Consider the following 25,801-nt stretch of genomic DNA (forward strand, 5'->3'; position numbering starts at 1 on the left):
ATGTTTTAAGCCTAGAGAACAAATGTGAAAAAAAAAATTATCACTCAATCGTGTCTGAGTCTTTGTAATCCCATGGACTGTAGCCCATCAGGCTCCTCTGTCCAGGCAAGAATACTGGAGTGGGCTGCTATTTCCTTTTCCAGGGGATCTTCCTGACCCAGGGATTGAACCCAGCTCTCCTGCATTACAAGCAGATTCTTTACTGTCTGAGCCACAAGGGAAGCCCATAGGCAAAGGCAAAAGCAAGCCGCAGCTAGCCCAGTCCAGCAGGACGAATGGTGGTCACCGGAGGGCCAGGCAGGCCAGCAGCTTTTTTCTAAGTCCTTTCCCTGTGGATTCTTCCTAGTCCTTGAGCTCAGCTAGGTCACATGGAATATCAGCGTGGACAGCAGAGCATCCCGTGGTAGGCTCGGGAGGGGGCCATGATCTTATCCGATCCCTTCATGGGGTCCCAATAACGCTGACAGTCATTTTCAGCCCAGCTCATGGCAGGTAAGGGAAGCTTTTATCCATACATGTGGGACACTGCAGGGCAGCGCAGGGCCCCCAAAGACCAGCTCCATGGTGGTAGCAGGGATTAATGGGAAATTCAGGCAAGGAGATCTTGGGATGAAAGGAGGAAGGGGAGGCTTCACCAAGATGTCTCCCATATCTGCTGACCTTCATGGACCAAGATTTTTTCCTATTAAAGGAGTGGGTTTTATATGAAGTTTAGGGTTTTACACCAGAACTTCCGTAGCAGAGGCCCGCGGAGAGAGGGGATGGGCAGGCCGACCAGGGCAGGGTGGAAAGGAAAGAAAGCCGTGGAATGTGATGATATGAGCTGGGCCCAGAAATGGCTATGAAAGGTACTACTTATGCAGCAGGGGACTTTCCTGGCAGTTCAGTGGTTAAGACTCAGCACTTCTGATGCATGGGATGTGGGTTCAATCCCTGGTCGGGAAACTAGGATCCCACAAGCCGAACAGCATGATAAAAAAAAAAAATGTTTTTTAATTATAAAAAAACAAAACAGCTACTCAGCAGACAGGCATCTGAGAATTGGGCCAGCAACTTGAGGCCATCAGCATCAGAGGACACTTGAAGTCAGACAGGAGACAAGGTCTCAAATGATGCCCTAGGGTCAGAGGAAGAAGGTTTGCCGTGTGGAGAGTGTGGTGGGCCATTCAAGGCCCAATCCCAGGGGAGACCTGGAACTTAGCAGGCGTGCAGTCCACCCCCTGGGATAGGTAGTAGAAGACTACTAATAGGGAGAGTGCAGGGGGCTTGCCGAACAAATACTACCCATGTCATAAGAGGTAGCACTTAGTGTTTATTTAGGTCCAGGCACTATTATAAGTGCTTTAAAGGATTTCTCTTTTAGTCTTCATGACAACTCCATTATATCATCAGCCCTGCTAATGTCCCAGGGTAAGGGACTGGGGCCCAAGGAGGTTAAGTAGTTTTGCTCAAGGTCATGAACCCAGCCAGAGGCAGAGCACCCCTGGCAGGCTGGCCCCAGGAGCTGCCCATTGCCCTAGACTAGCAGAAGTGCTGGGCTCTCTGTTTTAGATTGCTTTCTGAGTGCAGGTGACCATCTGCCCAAAGGTGGTGACCTTGACCTGACAGAGCTGAGCTGACCTGCAGGCAGGTCCTTCCTAGCATCAGCTGATTCATCAGATCATCTCATGCTCATCCAGGGGATGGAGCAGTGGGTCTTTAGAGACCAGCACTCACCTTCCATCTAATAGACTTGGTATTATGAGACCAGAAGGGCAGGGGACCGGGGAAGGGGGGGGAGGGGTGGAGTCTAATCCATAAACCCAAGGAGGTCCTGTAGATTCAGGTTCACTGTAGGCAAAGCTCATCACCTCTCTGCCTGTTTCCTTAAAGAAAGATCAAGTGTGTGGACATGATCTTCTCTGAGGTTCATTTGTACTTTAAAATTTTGTGATTCCATGTTTTATCTTCTTCAGTCTTCTGGAATCTTTCTTTTTCCAACCTTTGCAGCTTCTTCACACGTTCTAGAAAAAAATTGGCCAATTGTCTTACAGTATTGTCTTTCTGTTCCTAAATTGCCTAGGATGCTTGTGAAGAAAGCCTGTTTCATTTTGCATCTGATACCAGCTTTGCCAGATTTTGCATCTTAGGAAGTTCCAGGGCCACGCTCCTGCCTTCTGGCTGAATTCTGGTTCAGATGGGCCCACGGTCCAGGGTAGAGAGTGACTCCCTGACTTCTGCTGCTGCTGACACGCATGAGAAGTACATCTGGGAGGAGTCTGGAAGAGATGGAGGAAGGAAAGGGATGGTCTTCCACGGAAGCAGCCAGCAGACCTGCCTGGAGGCTGTGTCTGGGGAAGGGGAACTTTGGAAGACGCAAGGGCTGAAGGAGGAGAGCTCTGCTGCTCACCCAGACATGGGAATCCAACTCATGGCTTTTAGTAAACTTCCTAGTTACAGCCTGGCCATTGCATAAAACTTAGACATTCTGAGTAAATAAGATTTCGGTCCAGCATTAGGATACAGCGATCGGATGATGAATTTCTACTTCCTTAAAATGTTTGGACCTGAGCCACTGGATCACTTTAAACCCTATCTTGGCTCAGGCAGGGAAATAAAGTAGGCTGCTTTCAATTGCCCACTCGCCTCAACCTGGCTGAAACTAACAAGTCTATCCCTGTATTTCCCACCCCCAACCCCATCCCCATCGCAACAGCCTCCCCTTCCCGGCAATGTTCAGAGATCTTGGAGTCCTCCTTGGAAACTTGGGGTTCTCTTGGCTCCTCTTGGGCTCCTCTGTCCTCCTCACCTCGACCTTGGTGTTAATTTCTCTCTCCATCCCGTCTCTGATCTACTAACCAGAGCCACCTGTCCTCTTGGTTTGTCCTTCCCATAATTGTTACAGTTCTATCGTTTCTTTTTAAAATTTATTTTAAATTGAAGGATAATTGCTTTACAATATTGTATTGGTTTCTGCCATATACCAATACGAATCAGTCATAAGTATACGTATGTCCCCTCTCTCCTGAATCTCCCTCCCACCTCCTACCCGCTCCCACCCTTCTAGGTTGTCACAGAGCCCCAGCTTGAAAGATGGCACCGATGAACCTATTTGCAGGGCAGCAATGGAGACACAAACATAGAGAACAGACCTGTGGACACAGAGGGGGAAGGAGGTGGGACAAATTGAGAGAGAAACATGGAAACATATACACTACCATATGTGAAATAGACAGCCAGTGGGAATTTGCCATGTGACTCAGGGAACTATTGCCTCTTGATAGCTTGTTTCTTCATAGGTTTATTTAATAGTTTATTCTGTTCATTTCAGTCATTTCCCTTTAATCCCCTATATGCTAGTCTAACCATCCTAAACCATCGCTTCCTAGGACTGGCGGGATGGAACACGTTTAAATTTACCTACACAGCCGAGCACACACAGCAGGTGGTCCAGGTCCCTCAGCCTTACCTGCTGGAGGTTGTCTTCCTGTTCCCTGGTCGTCTCCCTCCTCCACTGGCCACCCCTGCCCCACACAGTCCCCCCATCGGAGTTGGGGTTCTTCTCTTTGCTCCTTGTCAGGACGCCTTCCCATCTCTACCAACACGAATCTGATACTACCATCAAAACCGTTTCCCAGTCCAGTGATGAGTAATTCCTTTTGTGCTCACAACTGTATCTTGTTCTTGCCTTAGAATTGTTTTAATTGCAGTAAATTGTTTCCTAATGTTTCATGAAATCTGGCTTTCTTAAACTGTAAGGCCTTTGAGGGCAATTGTTAAATCTTCTGTGCTACTGTTTTCAACAAGACTGGCCCGGGATTGTGTATGGGTGCAAAAAAATATTTTTTTTTCTCATTACTGAATGAGAAAATACATTTTCTGGATTATGCACCACAACACAAAACTTTTCCTTCTGATCGCTTGCCAGGTCACTGTTGGACTAAGCTGGTGCAAGTCTCAAATGAGGCGAGAATATTAACGTGTGTGTGTGTGTGAGCGAGTGTGTGTTTGTATATGAAAGCGGCTCGTAGGGAGGAGAGGAATGGATACTGAGTGTCTGTATGTGCCTAACTGACTAAAAAACATTCCAGTGTCAAATTAAATTCATTTTGGAATTATTTATAATGGTGAAAGTGAAATGTCCAGCGGTAAGATAATATTTCATAGCTATTAAATATAATAATTATGAAGGTTCTATAGAAACACAGAAAAATGCACTGAGAAAAGATTAACATGAAATACACCAAAGACATCACAGTAGGTTTGCTGAGTTGTGGGTTATGATTCATCCTCCAGCCTGCTCCTCATCTCTGCGTTTGTCTAAAATGTTTTATAACTAAGAGTATATTAAAAGTGAAAATCACTTAGTCGTGTCCAACTCTTTGCGACCCCATGGACTATAAGTCCATGGAATTCTCCAGGCCAGAATACTGGAGTGGGTAGCCTTTCCCTTCTCCAGGGGACCTTCCTAACCCAGGGATCGAACCCATGTCTCCTGCATTCCAGGTGGATTCTTTACCAGCTGAGCCCCCAGGGAAGCCCAAGAAAAGTACAATGGGTAACCTATCCCTTCTCCAGTGGATCTTCCCAACCCAGGAATCGAACCAGGGTCTCCTGCATTGCATGTGGATTCTTTAGCAACTGAGCTATCAGGGAAGCCCTATATTAAAAGTAATGTCATTAAAAAAATAAAAATAAAAATCAGTAGCCGACAGTTATAGACTGAGATAAAACTAATCTTTGGCAAAAGTTGTTCAATCTACTGAATAGATAACCAGTATGCAGGCTTCCTTAGCCAGCTGCTTTTCCTTTAGGTATTTGTCCTTTTCCTGTTTTGCCTTTTCTCCTGCCCCAGTCTTCTCTGATTATCTCCTTCTGAGCTTTTTTTTTTAAACTTTCCTAAAATACCTTGAATAAAACTCACCTGTTTTATTACCTCTTGCAAGGACTATTCCTGAATAATAACATGGTAAATGGTTAAAAGCTAACATGCAGCCTCCTACGGTGAAGATGCAGCTGGAGATGCCTGTATGAGGGCTCAGTGGTGTCTGACTCTTTGAGACCCCATGGACTGCAGCCCACCAGGCTCCTCTGAATTTTCCACGCAAGAATACTGGAGTGGATTGCCATTTCCTTCTCCAGAAGATCTTCCCAATCCAGGATCTCCTGCACTGGCTGGTGGATTCTTTACCGTTGTGCCACCTAGGAAGCCCACAACTAGAGAAAATGACACAGAATACTTTGGTTTACTTAACTTCTGCATACACCTCCCTCCCTCCATTCTTTGAGCTCTGCCCTAGTCAGTGATTTTAATGATGAGGCAGAAGGCACATTTGTCCTATTTTTTGGATGATGTGAAGCAGGACATATAAAAAATGCACTGAATGGCAGAATTGGAGACCAGAAAGATTTCAACAGGCTAGAAAGATAGACTAAATGAAACAAGAACATTTAAAAAAGTGTGCCAAAGGGTCTGCAATATGGGTCATCAAACACTATGATTGGCCCAGTATAGCGAGTTCATAAGGCTCCCGATGAAAAAGCCTTGGGTCTTTTAACCAAGAGCGCGTCCCGCAAGCCTCTAGGGTACAAAGTGGCTGACAGAAAGGGCTCCTTTGATCTTAGGCTGCAGTAACAAAAGTACAGGGTCCGTGTCACAGCTCCTAGGGAAGACCAGGAGACACGGGCTCCAAAAGAAGCTGAATGCCTGAATCAGTCAAAATGAGATGAACAGCAGCAGCACCAACCCAGGTGAGGAGCAGGTGGTCAGGGATGGAGTGAAGCAGGTGGAGTCAAAAGAAGAGTGGTGGGTGGGTGGAGGTTCCCTAAGGAACTCCATCAGAACTTATCAGCATTGGAGAAGTGGAACCATGGGTGTACCTGCCTGGTGAATTCAGCAGTTTCCCCAAGGAAGATTGTGACTATGTAGATCTCAGAGGCTGAGCTGTGAAGCAGAGATGTGCTGGGAGATGGGTTTTTTTTTTTTTTTTTTTCTTTTTTCATATAACAGAAGGGTTTTAAAAAGTCATTTGGTTCCTGTAACCAACCACACATAAGTATGCTACGCAGTGTGTAGCGTGGAGCAGTTTTTCTTTGCTCTGAAAGCCACCTAACCCACGAGGGGACGAAGAAGTCCTGACAGCCTTCGTGACTGCAAGCTGATTGGCTCCACGCTTGATCCACTGAAGGAAGACAGGGCCCTGGGTCCCCTCCTGTCTCTCACATGAAGCTCCCTCCCATATCGTTGTTCAGTGTTGAATATTAAAGCTGTTGGTTTTACCAACAGTCTGTCTCTGAATAGGAATCCTCAAGAGAATGTTTGTAGCTGATAACAAGAGAGAGTGTCTGGTTTTGCAGGAGATGAAATGTTCTTTTGTATCTGAGCAGGAAGCAAGCAGATAGTGTATTTCAATAGCTTTTTATGCCCACCAGGCACATTGAAATTGATCTTTTCCATCACTATTATCTATAAAACCCCTTTAGTTCGTGCTTTAGTTGGAAGAGTGCTGCAGCCTATTCTCATTCAAAAGTATTATCTCTTTTCAGTGGGGGGAGGGCTTCGAATCATACCTTTATTTTCCATCATTCTAGTTTAAATATTCATTTTTCTCAATGCTAAAATTTATGAGCTAGAGTGAAATGAGAACAAAACCTTGTGACAACTTGTAGCATCTTGAGTTCTCTGTGAGGAGGCTAATCCAAGTAACGAAATAAGAAATAGTACATAAATTGCTGACTATAATTAAAAGCCTGCAATTTTCAAAAGGATAGTTGGGAAATTTGTGCGAGATCATTCAGTGCAGAATGGTTTTGGTGTAAATTAAGTCAGATTCCACTGGGACTCTTAACCTTAAATCGCTGAGCAATAGGCTAGGCTTATATGGACTTTCAGGTGGCTTATGGGCTTCCAAGGTGGCTCAGTGGTAAGGAATCCGCCTGCCAATCAACGCAGGAGATGGAGGAGATGCTGATTCCATCCCTGGGTGGCGAAGATCCCCTGGAGGAGGGCACAGCAACGCACTCCAGTATTCTTGCCTGTAGAATCCCATGGACAGAGGAGCCTGGCGGGCTGCAGTCCATGGATTCGCAGAGTGGGAACACGACTGAGCAACAGAGCAGGCACCATATGCTAGTATTGCTGATGGACGTCTGAGGTTATGAAATTGTTTTAGCTGTCCATCAAATAACCCTTCTGGCTTCACAAATAAACTCGATGTAGATTCATTTCTGGCAGCAGGCGTGTGGAGGGTTGTGTCTCAAGTAGCATTTGAAGGGTTGTAATAAACTTTTATAGATTGTCCTACGGACTGCTCCTCCCCCCGCGCCCCCTCCCTCCACCAACACACACACCCCACCCAGAGTCAGCTAAGTGTCTTTCCTAAGAAACATTACTGAGCTCTTGGACAGACCGCCTCATCTCCGCGCCCATCTTGGACTCAAGCTCCCTCCAGCACTGGCATCCTCGAACTGTCATGTCATATACTCTTTGACGCATCAACCTCCTCTCCAGAACTAAGCCCCCGGGAAGACATCTTCCCATCTCAGCGTTTTTGGCCCTAACACGATGCTCGGCTCCGCGAGGGGCTGTTAGAAGGGCGATGCGGAGCCGCTTCTGGAGAGAGAGCATGGAACGGATAAGCAGCTCTGAAGTGAGGCAAGGGGGACACCTCGGCTCTGCGGGTGTGTCCCAGAGTGTGACCGAGGGTGGGGGGATCAGTCGCAAGAAAGATCCGTTGTCAACCTCTAATCCTGCGATTCGTAATTAACGAAGTGTTCGCGGAATGATACTGCGGTTTTGAAGGAGTCAAGCTTGAGGAAGGAGAGAGAAAGAGCTAGGGAGAGGGGAGAGGAGCCCTGGAAAAGCAGCGAAAGTGAAGTCGATAGGCGCGCCCAGGTTCCTCATGGTCTTCCTCTCCTCGGAGCCGCGTGGGGCTCCGACTCCCGCGCCCCAGCGCCCGCTGCGCAGACGCGCGGTTCCCGCGTGGAGCGCCCGCGGCGGGGACAGCTCCTGGCCCTGCCACCCAGGGGTGTGGCAACTCCAGGTCTGTCTAACCTTGCCGCGCGGGAGGCCGTCCAGTCCTTCAGGAAGAGTCGCTGGCCCCGGGTTTAGGAGCCTTCACACTCCTTTTATCGTGACTAATCTGGCAGTTTTCAATAGAAGTATTTTTCAAACCAGCGGTATTTACAGGGGCAAGACTGGGCTGCTCTGTGGAGCCTGGGACGATATCAGCCTTTGAGTTAATGTAGACATAATTGGGGAACAAGGTGGAATTGGCGTCATCGCAAACGATCTAGTGCCTCACGTTAATTTCACCGGGTTTTGTTCGAAGAGCAGTGGAGTAACTCGCCTCGCGGAGCAAGCTGCCGTCAGAAAAGATTCTTTTCGATTCAAGCGCTCGGCCCTTGAACGTTGCAGGAGCAGCTTCACGTTTCGGCCTTTTAAAAGGTATCGTAATGTTATTGCTTGTTTTGCTTCTAGAAGCGGCGGGTTTAGGAAGTGACTTGGGCGGGTTCATCTGTGAGGCCGAAAAGACACAGACGCGCTCCCCAGGGACCCCGGCGGCCTCGCGGTCATCTCGAAGGTGCCAGCGAAGCGTTGGGTCCCCGCGGGCGCTCCTGGCGCGGACCCCTGTGCCCAGGGTGTCCGGCGCCGTCCTAGACGTCTGGGGACAGTCGGGGGGAGTCGGGGGGGGCGAGCGGGGGGACGGCGCGGGAAGAGCATGGAAACCGGGAGGGAGCCGGCCTGCGCCTCGCCCCTCCGTGTCAAGGACACCGTCTAGGAGGCGCGGCTCGCTTCCCAGGGTCGGACTTTCCGCCCTCGGGGCCGGGCAGTGGAGGGCCAGCCCCGTCCCCTTCCCAGTTTCGGGCGGCCCCCAGGGCTGAGTAAGCCGGGCGGAGGGAGACGGCAAGGATTTCCTGAGAGCGAAGGGAAGGAGGAGGGGAGAGGGGCAGGAGCCGGGAGCCAGGACCCTGAACCTGCAAGTCGGCGCCCCCGGGGCCGCGCCGCCCTAGCCTCCCCACGCGCGCCCCCGCCCCCGCCCGCCGCGGCCCCCGCCCGCTCCCGAGCCGTAGGGAGTCAGGTCCCGGAGGAAGAGGGTAGGTGGGGAGGCGGATGAGGGGTGGGGGACCCCTTGACGTCACTGGAAGGAGGTGCCGGGGTAGGAAGTGGGCCGGGGAAAGATTATAAATCGCCCCCGCCCTCGGCTCCTCTTCATCGAGGTCCGGTGGAGGCTCGGAGCGCGCCGGAGCGACACTCCTCCTGACTCCTCCCAGGCGGCGGCAGCGGCGGCGACTCGGAGCGGGCTCCGGGGCTGGAACGCAACGGCCAGAGGACGCCGGGCTCCGAGGATTACCGGGGGAAGTGGCTGTCTCTAGCTGGAGCTGCAGAGAGGAGCGCCGGGGGAGCAGGGCCGGCGGCGGCGGCGGAGCGAGAAGGAATCGGCTGCGGCGGGCGCCCGCGAGGAGCGCGGGCACCGGGCGAACAGGCCGCGTCGCGCTCACCATGGTCAGCTGCTGGGACACCGGGGTCCTGCTGTGCGCGCTGCTCGGCGGTCTGCTGCTCACAGGTGAGGCGCGGCCAGGGGGCCCCCACCGCCGGGGCTGGGGGGGGGGTGCGGGACAGGGCTCCGAGGGGATCGGGACTCTAGTTGCGGTTTACCCGCCTGGGCCATGACGTCCTTTCTCCTCCGGCGGGCCGTCGGGGTGGGCGCCCCGGAGAGCAGCTAGCTGGGGTCCGCGAGCATCGCCGCGCTCGGCTCCGCGCTGCGGCGGCCCCTTGGCGCCTAGAGCCGCCGATCCTGTCGGCCTGGAGACCTCCCACAAGCCAACTGACCCCAACCCCGGTTCTGGGCTCAGGGAATGCCGCGCGCCCGGACCTGCCAGACATCCAGAGCCTGTTCCCAGAGGGTCTGGCCGGGAACGCGGGGGGCCCCCCGGAACAGCGGCTCCGAGGATGCCCGCGAGGCCGCCGGGGGTCTGGACTGAGACCAGGTCTGGGCGATGTTGGGCACTGACGGCGACGTAGCGCCTCCCGAGGGAAGGAGGTGAGCCTTTGGGGAGGAGATCGCGCGCCCGGCGGGAGCACACAGATCCCAGGAGATGGCGGCAGCTGGTACCCTTCGAGCCGCTCGGGGCCCCCGAGCCCGCGCGTCCAGGGGAACGTTCCCCGGCGTCGACTCCTCGCCGCAGCTTGTTGCTCGCGGCGCCTGAGCGCGCTTTGCGCAGCCACCGGAGTGGAGACTCGGCCAGGGGTCTACTCGCCCAGGTCGCCGACCTGAGTGACCTTGGCCGCCGAGGGCAGTCGAGGACCCAAATCCCGTTAAGTTTCAGAATTACAGGTCTAGTTTTTTTAAGTTCCGAAAGGAAACGATTTGGAACAAAAGATGAGATTTGAGGGATCGGTGAGGTCCGCGCCTTTGTCGGGTGTTGGGGAAACTGGCGGCGGGACCAGAAGGTTGCCCGCGGGTTAGTGTGGAGGTAGCCCCCACCGGGGCGCCAAAACTCGAGGGCATTTAGAGGCTCGAACTCGCCGTTTCGGCTCAGTGGCCAAGACCCCTGGTTCAGCCTCGGTGGGTGCAGGAAGCCAGGTTTTGGAGCGCCTGGCTTTTAAGCGTCCTGAGGCAAAGGTATAGTATGAACTAAAATGCAGTAACATAAAATAAATTATTGAAAAGATTATTGAGAAGGAAAGCCAGAGGGTTGGCATATATATTTTTTAATGGTTGTTAAACTCAAAAGATAGTAACAGTTAAATATTCTCAGTGGGAAGATCCTTCAGTTTCTAAATAACAAGCAATACTTCCAGTTAGATGGATGAAACTGTTAAACCGAGAAGGCAAAACGGATTCCTACTTAGTTCGAAGAGAAGGCGCTCTAAACTGGAAGTGTTGCTGAAACAACTATATTAAGTGGAATACTGCTTTTTTACTTCAAAAATACATTTGGGGGTTTGCAAAGTCATGGTATTTTGAAATATAATTGCTTGGAGCGTTTTAATTACATGAAGTCCATCTGTCTATTATGTAAAAATAAATCTAGGTAAATTACTGTGAATCCAAAACATGGAGGAAAATGTATATGCTTTATTGGATTTTCTGCTTCACACAGATTTATTTTGTTTCAAAAACTAGCAAAGGATGGCTCTGTTCGTGGGTAAAAGCAGCTTAGATCCGTGGAAGCTTTTCGGAACCGCGAGTGAGATTCTCTCATGATTCCTCTTCGATTTCACTTAAATGAGGCAGAAATCTTGGAACTCTTTTGTGAATTTTTAAACATTTTTATACACATGTGTTATAGGGAGAAAGCAGGAGAGAAATATTGGCATGGTGAGAACGTCTTCACCTGCGAGTACAGGAAATGTTCTATCAGCTGCTGGGGTTTGTAATTGCTAATGGGGACCTTGTAAACCACACAGGCTTCCCCGAGGGTGCACAGCTGTCTCCCTGTAAGACAATCAGCTACCTGCTTTCTAAACTTCATCAGGGCTTTCAGACTGACCAAAGGGGCTCCTGTCTAGGGAACGGTGTCTAGATAGGGGCCAAGTTTCTGCCCTGTGGATTTCTGCAGGTGCCAGCTCTGCTCACTGTTGGGTGCTATGTAATTTTATGAGTTATTAATAGTGTGTGGGTGTGCACTGAGATATAAAATAATCAGAGGTTCTTTAATACAAGAGATAACGGCCTTCCCCTGCAAAAAATATATTTACCTTCTTCCAAATATCCTGGGAAATAAAAAGACATCAATAATTCAGATACTTCCAGGTCCTCTTTATTGTAAACTCCCTCTAAAAAGGATACTAGTCTTCATTTCTCCAGTTCAAAATCTCATTTTCATATTTTAAGGCACCACACCTTTGACGAAAGCCACAGACCCTTTTGGTCAACTCCCCATTTTTCTTGCGTTTTTGAGTAGCTAACATGTATAACTTGCTACAACTAATTGGAAATGCCTCACTCGCAAATTTCCTGAGGGGAGCTAATGATATAAAATCAAAATGTACATGACAAGAATTCCCATTTCCAAAATGAATGTAACCTTTCAAAAGCCAACTAATTTGCGTAGCAATTTTTCTTGTTTTCACCAAAGTTTATGAAGCCGCACTTTCTTGGTTTTGTTTTTTCCCAGAATTGCACATTTGGAATGTTAATTACATATCACCTTTGGTGTTCCAAATGATGGATCACATTGTAGATAAATTGTAGTTGGTCACCTACTCTAGGTCCTGAATACTCTGACCTTGTTTATTTACTATTTTAAGTTTTTTCTTTCCCTGTTAAATTCTGTGATAGGCTATCCAGTTGCTTTTCCAGTGTCAACTACAAATTGGCACTTGCCATGGATGCCCGCCAGCTATCTCCACAAGGATTAACTCATGTGCTACTGCAGCTGCTGACCTTCAACACCCCCTGAAGTAGTTCAGGGTGGAGAGCATGAGTGAGGCGCCCTGTGCTGGGGGAAAGACTGGCAGGACAGGTCTTCAGATAGTTAGATATTCTCAGGAGCCAATTTTAGGAGCCCAATTCGTGTATCTCCCCATATCTAGACAATCACTAAAATCCTTCATGCTGATGACTGTTCCTCATGACCAGCAACAGCTTCATGAGACTAGTAGAAACCTTCTGGAAGAATATGCGCCTGGTTTCATGTACTCCCCTGGCACCAAAATTTCATATACACTGACCTTCTGCCCTGCTTCTTGGGAGCAGTTTCTCAGAGCTGTCTGAGGTGTTGTCTCCCGGGCTGCAGTCTTCATTTTGTCCCCAGTAAAACTTAAACTGGCAACTCCCATGTTGTGCGTTTTTTAGGTCGACATTAGCAATAAGTCGGTTTTGTGTTTTCCTATGTAAAATTCAGATGTTAGAATACATGGTTACTTCTAGGGAAACTTCGCCAAATCTTAAAAATCAATGAATGATTCCAGGAAATAGACCGAACAGTGTCTCTTTTTCTCCCTCCCTTAACTACATTTGCCTGTAGAATGGGTGATAAGCCCTGCGATGCCAGAGCTGGGGCTGAAAGGACAGTGGACTTTCCCCTGCTATCGTTAATCATGTTGGATTTGCTTAGTCACTAGTGAAACACATCTGATTCCAGCCGATTCAGTTCAGTTCAGTCCCTCAGTCGTGTCCGACTCTTTGTGACCCCATGAATCGCAGCACGCCAGGCCTCCCTGTCCATCACCAACTCCCGGAGTTTACTCAGACTCAAGCTCATCGAGTCGGTGATGCCATCCAGCCATCTCATCCTCTGTCGTCCCCTTCTCCTCCCGCCCCCAATCCCTCCCAGCATCAGGGTCTTTTCCAATGAGTCAACTCTTCTCATGAGGTGGCCAAAGTGTTGGAGTTTCAGCTTCAGCATCAGTCCTTCCAATGACACCCAGGACTGATCTTTAAGGATGGACTGGTTGGATCTCCTTGCAGTCCAAGGGACTCTCAAGAGTCTTCTCCAACACCACAGTTCAAAAGCATCAATTTTTCGGCGCTCAGCTTTCTTCACAGTCCAACTCTCACATCGATTAGCTTTCTCTTTATCAGGTTTCAAAGAACTGAGCTGTTAGAGGATGCCTAGGCCAGTACTGATCATGACCTTGGGTTTTTTTTTTTTTAACTAACAGAATCTTTAACTGTGATATAGAGTCTGCTTCATAACTAGTTCCATGATCTCTTCTAAGGAGACCAGTCATTTAAAAACCCATCTATGTTTCTTGGCTTTTAAATTAATCCTCACTATTTGCTCCCCAAATAACTTAAATCAAAAAGAGTTTTTTATTTCAACAAGGATGCTAAACCTCTTATTTAAGCATGAACCTATTTTATATGACTTTTTAGAACAGACCTAAGAATCAATTGGTTTTTAATCAAGGAGATAGTCTAAATCTCCTTTGAATGTATACAGTATAGAAGTTCAAAATGCTATATTGCCCCCAAAACAGTTTTATATCAACCAAAAAACAAATGGTGTCCTTGAGGAAGGTTACCCAGTTGATCACAAAGTTTTGACCGATATTTACTCTGGCTTGGGAATTCTGCACAGCAAGAAACAAATAACAGTGTAAGTAGATTCCATAGTGCTTTGCATTGAGATGTACATGTGAGTAAGTGTGAGAACAGAGTGAAGGAAACTCTCTTGGCACCTGGGTGTTAAATGCAGAGCTGGCTGGCATTAGTCTGGGTCTTGGTTCAATTGCACAGTCAGGAGTTGGATATCAGGTAAATACCATGATTTTTCATTGTGGCTAGGGAAGGAAGAACATTTGAAATAACACTGGGCTTAATTTTTGTTATGTAAAAATGTATCATCGGGAATGGGTAAAAACATCTATTGGGTTTGGTTTAAAGGACCTCATGGAACAGTCCGTTCTGTTCTGTTGGCCTCAGTCTTCTGGAGCGGCTTGCAAGGAATGACAAGATCTCCTGCCAGATGCTTTCCAGGTTCATTGTTGATTCCTCACACACTTGGGTGCCTTGGAAATTGCATGCTGCTGATGAAAGGACTGGATTTTTATACCAGATTGAGGGAGGGGAAGGAAATGGGAGGAATGGGGTGATGGAGGGAGGGCTTGAAAGGAAAGCCTCTGGCTTAGTATCTGGGACTGCAGGGGGGTTTCATTAAGGAAATAGTCCCATTGAGTCTGCTGAAGATAGTGGACTAGATTTCCTGCATTGCTGCTGGGCGGATGTGGGGGGATGTCAAGAATTCCTGGGGATTTCCCATCAGTCTTGGTAAAGCTGGCTGCCGGAGAGCCATGTCTAATTATTGCTCCTTTCCTTGACTTTGAGCTCCTTGAGGGGTCTGCTCTCACTTCACAAATGTGTGCACTGTGAGCGCTCGGTGGGACATCACGGGTCCATATACTCCTTTCAGAGAGAGCAGTTTAACGGTGTTTTTTTTTTTTCAAGGTTAACAATTGGCTGGTGGCATACCCAGGAATAGAACCTGGTGTTCACCTGACAGATAACATTTCTTCAGTTTTGTATTTCCTCTACCCCAAACAAAGTAGAGATGTTCAAATATGTGTGTGCTAAGATTTCTTTTTAAATGCTGGCATCTTTTTAAAAAATCTTTTTTTTTTCACTTTATCGAATATATTTAAGTCTTCTTTCATATCATCAATACATGAATACATATTTTTACTCACATAAAATTAGGATCATATGAACATATTGTAGTGGTAGATGTGTGTTTATATGCTCCTCAGTGGGGAAAAAAATCTATTTAAATTGCCTTTTAAACTTAAAACATCTTTTGTATTTTAGCACATCACCATTAATGCTTTACAATAGTAGTTTGAATGACCGTGTAGCATTTCATGGTATAGCTGTGCCATAATTTATTAAACCAAGCTGGCATCTTTTTTTAATATGAAAAAACTTTAAAGCCCCTAAGGAGTTTAATTAAGAATATCAACATGATGGCTGCTTATAGTAAACTGAAAGATTTGGTGAGAAGACTAATGTTTCTTGTGAACAGTTGGAATCCTCCTTTTGAACTGCTGCGGCTTGAATAATTGTGGCTATGGCACTGGCTTCATCTCTTACCACTTCCCTCCACACACCCCGTGCCCCAGACACACAAGCTACCCTCATCAAAGAACTAACTCGCCGTTCTTTAGATGGGCTTTCCACTTTGCGTGCTGTTTGCCTGCAAGACCCTTTTTTCTCTCTCTGCATCTTTTCTTCCCCTGCCTTCAAAATTCAGCTGAGAAATTCCTAGCCCAATGAGCTCCTCCTTGTAGCCCCAGACTGAAGAACTGGTTTTTTCTACTGTATGTAGTCTCTTCTTATAGCCCCTACGTAAGCCCCTGTTCCTGTTCTCATCTTGCATCGTTAGTATTCTGTTCATGTGTCTGCCCTCGCTCTTTGGAGTGGAGAGCCCATGTCCTAGGTCTCCTTAGATCCCTGGTGCCTAGTGTCATGCTTGGCATGGATGCGCTTAGTAAATGTTGGAATAAAGGAATGAATGATGTAGCCACACTATCATTTCAAAGAAGAAATCTCTCTGACCAGCTACGAATTTATTCCGGGTCATCAGTACCCCTGCCTGTTTGTGGAGCTCAGTTAACAGTGGATTCCTTGAAGAAGCTGTTTCTCAATAGACAATATTTGTCTTCTGTTGTGAGTAGCTGAGATCTGGGAAATGAGTTGGGATGTTCAACTCTGAGATGCCTGTGTCCTGTGAGCCCAGCGGTTCGGTCACGATGCTTCCCTGAGGGCTTTGGGCTGGCAAGGCTGGGTGGGGGTGGTCTGTGCAGCCCTTCTGTCTCAGCCTCTATGAGTGAGAGGCCAAGCGTTCCTTTGTCTTCACCCCACGGTGCTCTATACCGTTTTTACTGTACTATAAGCCACAACTGTTTATTGCTTTGACTTACTTGTTCTTGGATAGACTCAAACCTGAGTCACTGGGTGCTGCACCCTGTTGCAGATCTGAATGACAAAGACACACTCAGAATCAAGCCTCTGTTTTAAAGGAGCCTCATTGCTGGTCGCCTAGCTTCCTCCTTCCTTAGAATGGGTCCTCCTCAACTATTCATGCACATGGGTTCCTGGCAGGATCAGCCTACTAGGTGTGAAACGTGTTCTGAAAAATTCAGAATGCCCTGATCTAGCCTCAAGCTGGTGCCTCCCTTCCTCAGCTCCCGTTCCCACCTCCATCCTCTGCACATGCCCACAACGCATTTCTCAGAGTGTGGTCCATGGCCCAACATCCCCTAGGAACCTAGGGAGTCAGAGCCTGCATATTAATAACGTCCCCAGATGTGGTTTTGCACATTAGAAATGGAGAAATACTGATTTTAGTAAAGGGTTCTTAGCTCTGATGTCAGGGTCTCACTCTTCTTCACCAACACCTTAGTGATTACCTTGACCTGTGTGACCAAGGGACAAGACCCAGGCCTGCCAGGAGCCTCTTCCGAGTCCCATGCTGTTCTTGGGCCCTGTCTTCTGTTGGGACACCTGTGACCACTTCAAGACTTTTTTTTCCCCCAAAACTCTTAGATTTAGCTTAGACCTGTCATCAGAGCAAACAGGAATACCGGGGTTCACCAAACCCTGGGTCTTAGAAAGTAAGGGCCTGGTGAAAAATACTATTAAATACAATAAATGGGCATTAAATAGATAGCTTTTGACCACAAATAAAAGTTTTACAAGGCCTTTGCTTCTGAACCAAAGTCACTTGGTGTAAAAAGCTGGGACGGTGGGCATCGCTCTCTGTAAGCTGTTGTCAAGGGCACGTCACCGGCACATCGTGCTGTCCTGCAGATGATAACACACCTGTGTGCTTCCTACTGGCTTGAAATGCCAGGCACTTGCCTTCTTCCTCGCCTCATTATTGCAGATCTTGGCAAACGCTTTTGCCTTCCCACAGGTTACCACGATTGCTTACAGGTCCTTTTCTCAGCCAGGCTGGCTGTCCTTCCATTTAACCAGTGTGAATGTGTTTCCTTTCAAACCACAGACCCACCCACGTGGTTGACACAGGCAAAGCTGTAACTGTGACCAGGTTCTTTTGTGAAAAAGAGGCCTGAAGTGAACCTTGTACAAATGAAAAGCCTTGGCTTCCATTATTTGCAGATGTGAAACCCCTTGAACTCAAGGCCTCTTTGGGTGGCCCTTGATCAGTAATTAGGCTTCCAGCGGAGTTTTGTGAAACCCTTTTCTCTAGGGTCCCCAGCCTTGACTCAACATTAGAATCTTATGGGGAGCTTTATTTTTAGAATCCTCTCATCGTGGCTGTGCTTCTGACCATCCAGTCGATCACGAGTTTTTGAGTGGGGCCCAGGCATGAGTCATGTCAAAGTTCCCAGGTGATTCCAGTGGGTGGCAAGGTTAAGGGCATCGTACTACCCATGATTCAAATCACCTGGAGAGCTCGAAGGGCAGCGCTGAGCCCTAATTCAGTAGGTGGGGGTGGGGCGCGGTATCTGCATTTCTAACTAGATCCCTGGTGGTGCTGAGGCCTGAGACAGACCACGTTTTGAAAGTCTGTCTTTTCTGATCAACTTGACTCTGTATAACAGGCTCTGGGTTCATCCGCCTCACTACAACTGAATATAGCCAATATTAACATGTGATTGTGGAATCTAGAAAAATGGTATTAATGAACCTATTTGCAGGGAAGGAATGGAGGCACAGATGTAGAGAACAGACTTGTGGATGCAGAGGGGGAAGAAGAGAGTGGGACGAATTGAGAGAGTAGCAATGACATATATCACTACCATGTGTGAAATACTAGCTCGTGGGAAGCTGCTATATGGCACAGGGAGCCCAGCCTGGTGCTCTGTGATGACCTAGAGGGGTGGGAGGGCAGGAGAGCTCAAGAGGGAGGAGATATATATATATATATAATTATGACAGATTTGCATTGTTGTATGGCAGAAACCAACACAACATTGTAAAGCAATTTTCCTCCAATTAAAAAATAAAAAACTCCCTGCCCTAGGGCTCAGCTGAGAGGCCTGGCCACCTTGGAGGTACCTGCTCCAGGGCCAATCTGGAAAAGGCACTAAATTCAATCATTACTAGACATCCTGCAGGGCTTCCCAGGTGGCGTGGTGGTAAAGCATCCCCCTGTCTATGCAGGAGATACAAGAGATAGATGCAGGTTCCATCCCTGGGCCAGGAAGATCCCCTGGAGGAGGAAAGAGCAACCCACTCCAGTATTCTTGCCCGGAGAATCCCATGGACAGAGGAGCCTGACGGGTTACAGTCCCTACGGGACTCGAAAGAGTCGGACAGAACTATTACTAATGCAAGGTGAGGAAACTGTCTAGGAGGAAGAGTACATGTTGGCAGAGGAATTCTGGGATAAAGTGCTTGGGGTGAGCAGGTCTGTTTTGCAGACCATCATATGTGAGTTAGGAGCCAGGACTGAATTGCTGGTCTAGACAGTGAGGTTACCATAGTCCTCCTCCTCTGACTCACACCACGGGACACTCAGCCTGTCCTCCACAAAATGTGGCTGCATGTCTAGAGAGTCCTTGGAAAGATGCCATGCTATTGACCTGACCTCCACCCACACACCGTGGTCCAGCCCCACTTCAAGAAACCCTGCAAGAGGCTGGCAGAAGCCTGGCAGTGCTTTGTGTGTCTGACTGAGCCCCTGTGTCTGAATTCCTCTGCTGGGACCAGCGTCCCCCTTTGGGTGGCTGAATGGTACCCTGTTGGAGCAGTATGCTCTGCTGACTTTGGGACATGCCAGGGGTCTGTCCCCAGGGGTGAGCAAAGTCGCTGCCCTGTTGCAGACAGAGCTGGCCTCACGCCAGGCAGAACCATGGGTGCAGGGACCCTTCCTGTGAAACTCCAAGAGAGTAGCTGCTGCTCCTCCCTGAGGGTATCTCGGGGCATCTATAGGGCGTTTACGACCCAGTGTTATGTGAGCTCTGGACACTTTCAGATACGGAAAGAGCATATCACTTGCCCGTGGGTGAATCACTGCTTCTCAGGCCTGAGTCATGAGAGCATTTGTATCTGTCATGTCTTGCTACATAGCAAGCTGACCCCAAACATCACAGTGGGCTACAACAAGAATCCGTTATGTCTCATGAGTGCGTGGGTTAGACATCTGGGTGCGGCTCAGCTGGGTCATTCACGCAGTTGCGGTCCCCTGGCTTTGCAGCTGGCCCCGAGGCACTAGCTGTCATGGGGCCTCCCTCCTGCATGCAGCCTTCGCCACCCAGTTATCTAGCCCGGCCTCCTTCCTGGGGGCGGGAGCCGTCTGAACTGGTGACAAAGCCTTGGAACCCCTTCAGCACCATTCCTGCCACACTGGGATGGTCAGAGGGGTGGGGAATTGATTCTCTCTGGACAGAGGGGTGGGGAATTTGATTCTCTCTGGATGCGAGTTGGTGCTGAGGCTGTGGGCGAGGTCCTCAAGGAGACAAAGGACAAGAAGCTGCTGCTCTACTTCAGGTGACTGATGAATGAAAATGTGGATTAAGCGAGAACTTTTTTTTTTTCTTTTTTTTTTTTTTAGCGAGAACTTTTTAAACAGTGTAAATTTGGAAACCTTTCTGATTGGAAAAATCTCTAGCATATCCTATATCCCTGCTTACCATGAGGTCTCATGTCCACATCTTCCCAAGCCTGTGAAATATTTTTACATCTTTCATAAATCTAGTTCATTAACATAAGGTACGTAGAACCTGAAATGATGATAACTTGGATTGTTAGCTTTAGATGTGAAAGATTAGTTATGTGCCTGGAGTGGATAAAATTACGTCAGTGAAGGGGGGAAAGTGCTGTTTAGTGCTTGGCCCTTCTTTTCAGTCTGCTAAGTCGCTTCAGTTTTCTCCAACCCTTTGTGGCCCCGTGGACTGTAGCACGCCAGGCTCCTCTGTCTGTGGGACTTTCTGGGCAAGGATACTGGAGTGGGTTGCCATGCCCTCCTCCAGGGGATCTTCCCAACCCAGGGATTGAACCGCTAGGTTCAGTCTGGATTTTAGGCTGTAGTTTGGCCAAGAAAATAATAGTGAGTAATGTCTCAGCCCTTCTTAACCCATTAGCTAAAGACAACTGGTCCAGTGGAAGAGCTTCCTATTTATAATTCTATTGATTAGGGGACACAGCCCATGGTTACCATGGCTCCAGCCTCTCATGAACACCATGGCACCGGCAGGGGGCGAGGGGACAGCTGCCCTTCAGGTTGTGAGTGCAGGCAGCTCTGCAGCTTCTTGGGGCTTACACCAGAGGATCTCTGACCGTCATCTTCTGGAGGACGTGGTGTGGCTCTGTGTTAGGGAAGAGGGCAGGGAAGCAACTTACCCTTATGGATTGTCAGGCACTTTGACCCACACTTACTATATTGCTCAGTCCCAAGAGGTAGGCACAATATTCTTACATATGAGAAACTATTCTATTTAGTTGCTAAGTCATGTCCAGCTCTTTGTGACCCCGTGGACTGTAGCCTGCCAGGCTCTTCTGTCCATGATATTTCACAGGCAAGAATGCTGGAGGGGGTTGCCATTTCCAATGAGAAAACTGAGGCTTAGGTAAATTAAGTACTTTTCCTAAGATCACAGAATGCCTAAGAATTAATACTTAAATAAATTAAAGATGGGCCTCCCTTGTGACTAGGTGGTAAAGAATCCACCTGCCAGTGCGGGAGCTGCAGGAGACGTGGGTTCGCTCCCTGGGGTCGGGAAGATCCCCTAAAGAAGGAAATGGCAACCCACCCCAGTATTCTTGCCTGGAGAATCCCATGGAGAGAGGAGCCTGGCAGGCTACAGTCCATGGGGTCACAAAGAGTCAAGCATGACTTAGCGAAATTAAATACTTTCCCTGAACTGGAATCATTTAAATCTGGTTCTATCAAACCCCAAACCCTCCTCCTCTTAGCATGCCTAAAGAAAAGGGGAGAAGGGAAAGAGCATGGCTGAGACTGTGCTAGTCTTTCTCCTCCTTCCAAACCATTCTCTCCTTGGAGCTTTGCCAGCTCCAAAGAATGTGAGACTCCTGCTGCTGTGGCCTCTGGTGGCCCTGGGAGGCTCCACTGCTGTTGCAGCAGACTCCACTTAAGGCTCCGTTAAGACAGAATTTTCATCATCTGGGTTTTCTTATCATGGGTTATTCAAGGCCCTTTCAAAAAATTCAAGTCGGAGAAGGTTCTCCAAAGCCATTAAGAACATGACTCTCCATAGGCTCTCAAACTCCTCTCCCACATGGGGCTCTAAATGACCTGAGCCTGCACAGGGGGATGGCTGAGGCTGGCGGGCGCTTTGATTCCTTCGCATCACGTTGGTCCCCGGACAGGCCGGGCTGCCCTCTGCCAGATTGTTTCTGGGAATGTCTACTTCCTTGCACTTTAGATCCCAGAAACCACAAAGACCTGGAGCTTTTCCTTAATGAAGCTGGAGTCAAGGGGAGGCCCCTGATGCTTCCTGAGCTGGGGCTGGGGAGGACTCTGTCTTTGGGGGCGGAATGTGCATATCACCATGAACCTCTTCAGAAATGTCCATCCATTTACACACTCTTAACTTTGTTTTATGAATGGAAACCACAGATGTTACATTCTGATGGAGTGTCCAGGCCAGGAAACCTAGGTCTTTCTGATTTTGAAATCAGTACTCTCACCACCAGCAATTATCTGAAAGATCTTGAATGATGAAATCTAGGAATTAAGGAAAAGCAAGGAGTTTGGTTTTCAGTGGTTAGAATAAAAAGTTATTATATTGGGCTTCCCTGTGGCTCCGTCAGTAAAGAATCCACCAGCAATGCAGGACACCTGGGTTCTATCCCTGGGTCGGGAATATCCCCTGGAGAAGGAAATGGCTACCCACTCTGGTATTCTTGGTGTTCTGTGTTAAGATTAAAAAGCTGTTATGGGGCTTCCTTTGTGGCTCGGCTGATAGAGTCCACCTGCAATGCGGGAGACCTGGCTTTATCCCTGGGTTGGGAGGATCCCCTGGAGGAGGAAATGGCTCCCCACTCCAGTATTTTTGGTGTTCAGCATTAAGAATAAAAACTTGTCATGGCCCATGAGAAAAAGACAGCTGTCCAAGAGCATTGTGCTAGAGTGAGCACCCGTCAGTCTGGGATGGCCCTGACCGGCTCTGCAGTCCCTGTTTGATTGACAGTCCTTGTCCGGTTAGCAAAATGGTAGTGTTTGTTTAAGGCCTGAGTCTCTTCCTTAGATCATTTCTTTCAGACAGTCAGACCTGCAAGAAGGCAAGGAAAAGAAAAGCACATTTTACTTCTTCTTTGATCTTTACTTAGAGAGGGATACAGTGTTTTTTTTTTTAAATTAAAGTATACTTGATTTGCAATGTTAATTTCTGCTATAGAGCAAAATGATTCAGTTTTACATATGTGTAATTGTTTTTCATATTCTTTTCCATTATGGCTTATCCCAGGATATTGACTATAGTTCCCTGTGCTATACAGTAGGACCTTGTTGTTTATCTATCCTATATATATAATAGTTTGCTTCTGCTGACCCCTAACTCCCATCCTTTTCTTCCCCAACCCACTCCCCTTTGGCAACCACAAATCTGTTCTCTATGTCTGTAAGTTGGTTTCTGTTTTTTAGATAAGTTCATTTGTGGCATATTTTAGATTCCACATATAAGTAATCTTTGTCTTTCTCTTCTTGACGTAACTTCACTTAGTGTGATAATCTCTAGTTCCATCCATGTTGCTGCAAATGGCTTTTTTTTTAATGCTGAGTAATATTCCATTGTGTATATGTACCACATCTTCTTTTTCCATTCATTTGTTGATGGCCATTTAGATTATTTTTGTGTCTTGACTATTGTAAATAGTGCTGCTGTGAACATAAGGGTGCATGTATAATAATAATAAAGTGAAAGTGTTGGTTGCTCAATCATGTCTGACTCTTTGCGACCCCATGGACTTTAGCCCGCCAGGCTCCTCTGTCCGTGGAATTCTCCAGGCAAGAATACTGGAGTGGCTAGCCATTCCCTTCTTCAGGGCATCTTCCTGACCCAGGGATCAAATCCAGGTCTCTTGCATGACAGGCAGATTCTTTACTGTCTGAGTCTCCATAATGCTGCAGTGAACATAGGGGCACATATCTTTTCAAATTATAGTTTTATCTGAATATGTGCCCAGGAGTGGGATTGTTGGATCATATGGCAACTCTATTTTTAGTTTTTGAGGAACCTCCACACTGTTTTCCTTAGTGGCTGCACCAACTCACTTTCCCAAGTAGTGTAGGAGAATTCCCTTTCTCCACACTGAGAGGGATATATTTTGATACCAGAATATGAGCATGTTTACTCGAATCTGAGAAAAAAAAAATCCCGTTCTGCCACCTAGAGAGGAGTTTTATCTCTTGTTCCAAGGAGACAGTAGAAAGTGTGATCAAAGGGCTGCATGGCTTGGATGAAAGTTGTAAGGAGGGTGACCTATATACTGTTGGATTTTTATGATGGTTTTCTTTTTCTAAGTTGGCATTAGAGAAACTGAAAATATATGTAAACAGACAGAGAGGCAGCCATATATTGGAGGGGATTGCAAACAAACAATTTTAAAAGGCAATGTGAACTTGTGTTATAGCATTTCCTCTGTGATTAATGGTATTGTTTTCTTTCTGGAAAACTCTCTCTTTTCCACTTACGGTCTCCTGCTGGATCAGATTTTTGTTTTCTGTTGTTATTTGGAAAGTTTTATAGCTTTGAAATCTTCTCCATAGGGAATTCTGCTAGAACTAGAGAAGGCGGTGGGGGGGGGGGGTGTAGTATGGGAATTGAGTAATTGTATCACCCTAGACTGGAATTTGTGTACCTACAACTTCTTGCAGTGAAGGAATATTTGACACATATTGTTGGTGTATAGATTAGAAGTGGTTCTACCACTCACTTCCCTACCCCATTTCCTGTTCTCAAAGCTGGTAAGTGAAAAATGACTTAAGTCCAGCATTTGCCACACAAAGCCACTTTGAAATACAGGAAACTCCTACGCAAGCTAATTTTCAAGAATTTGTACTTTAGTCCTTTCGGTCTGGATGTTAAATGTAGTGATTCTATATCCAAGTAGAGAGGAGTAGTAAAATTCTAAAGAGTAGAAACAGAGTTGTTGATTTTTAGTGTGCTTTATGGCAAGCAGATGGCATGGGATCACTTAGCTGGAGTAATTCACTCACCATTTTGGAAGAGTAAGTCCAAACTTGGGAGGGGAAATTTCTTTAAAGAAACATGTTTTCTGACAGTGTCTTGGAACACTATCTCTTCTGCTCTAGTTTCACAAGAGAAAGCACAGACCATATTGAATTTAATTCTCCTGATGTCCGTTTCACCTCCAGTCATCCTCTGAGGTTCATGTTCAACCTCCAGTGTGAATCTGGCATGCATGGAGGAGTCTTTTATTTTAGAGCATTTTTAACATACTCACTTAAAATCTGCTCAAGCGATTATCGTCGACTCACCCATTATATTTTATTTCAAGATGGGAACATGGTTGTATTTGTTGTGCTACGTGTTGACCCTTGAGTAAGTGATTTTGTGATGTGAACTGGATTTTACTGAAATGACTCACTTATGTTTGTGAAGAATTCGTGGCTCCCTGTACTCAAAAATGTGTCCTTTAAAAACAAAGGGCACCTAGCTTTGAGATGATCTCCATTTGTTGACTTAGATAATCTTGAACGCGTGGTGGTGTTCACCTAATCCATTCAGTGACTCATGTCCTAAGGGGCCGCTCAGCGCCGAAAGCCCTTCAAGAAGAAGGGCTGGTTTCTGCTTCATCTTCACAGCTGTGAATCTCAGCTGGTCAGGCTTCCCAAATAACACAGAAGACAGTTGATTGGGAACCTTAATTTGTAGGTACATCAGTGCAGTCTAAACATAAAGGTGATGCTATGATTGCCGCCATTGTTTTCGCCATCTGGGATAAGAACGTTTGTGTTGAAAACCATTTCCCCATGGCTCTGGATCATCCATGGTGTAGACGAGGAAAAGAGATGAGGAGGGACAAGTTAAGTCCTAGCCAAACTGATCCAGGAGGGGAAGCGGGTAGGAGAGGATGAGATGGTTGGATGGCATCACTGATTCAGTGGATGTGAGTTTGAGCAAACTCCTGGAGATAGTGAAGGACAGGGAAGCCTGGCATGCTGCAGGCTGTGGAGTCACAGAGTCAGACACGGCTGAGCAACTGAACAACAGCAAACTGATCATATCCAATCATTTTCTTTTATTCCCCTTGTTCAGCATCCATCCCGTGTCTTTTCCATGATTTCAAAAAGCACAGTGTGACCTAGGCATATCTTCCAGTGAATGTTCACTTGTGCCTTTTATTCCCCAGTAGCAAATGAAGTCAAATAGACCCCAGACTTTAAAAAAAAAAAAAAAAAAAAAGCCTAAACCAGGGCATTG

The 25,801-nt window shown here is 47.4% G+C and overlaps 1 protein-coding gene across 1 annotated transcript in view; it reads left to right on the forward strand.

Annotated features, from left to right (window-relative positions):
• The first annotated feature begins 9,127 nt into the window (after nt 1-9,127).
• Nucleotides 9,128-25,801, forward strand: part of FLT1 (fms related receptor tyrosine kinase 1) — a 197,828-nt gene continuing 181,154 nt past the window's right edge. The window contains exon 1 of the mRNA XM_043477541.1: nt 9,128-9,545. Coding sequence (XP_043333476.1) covers nt 9,482-9,545 — 64 coding nt within the window. The 5' untranslated portion in view covers nt 9,128-9,481. The remainder of the gene's footprint in view (nt 9,546-25,801) is intronic.

This window comes from Cervus canadensis, chromosome 9, assembly GCF_019320065.1.
Source record: "Cervus canadensis isolate Bull #8, Minnesota chromosome 9, ASM1932006v1, whole genome shotgun sequence".
NCBI classification, from domain to species: domain Eukaryota; kingdom Metazoa; phylum Chordata; class Mammalia; order Artiodactyla; family Cervidae; genus Cervus; species Cervus canadensis.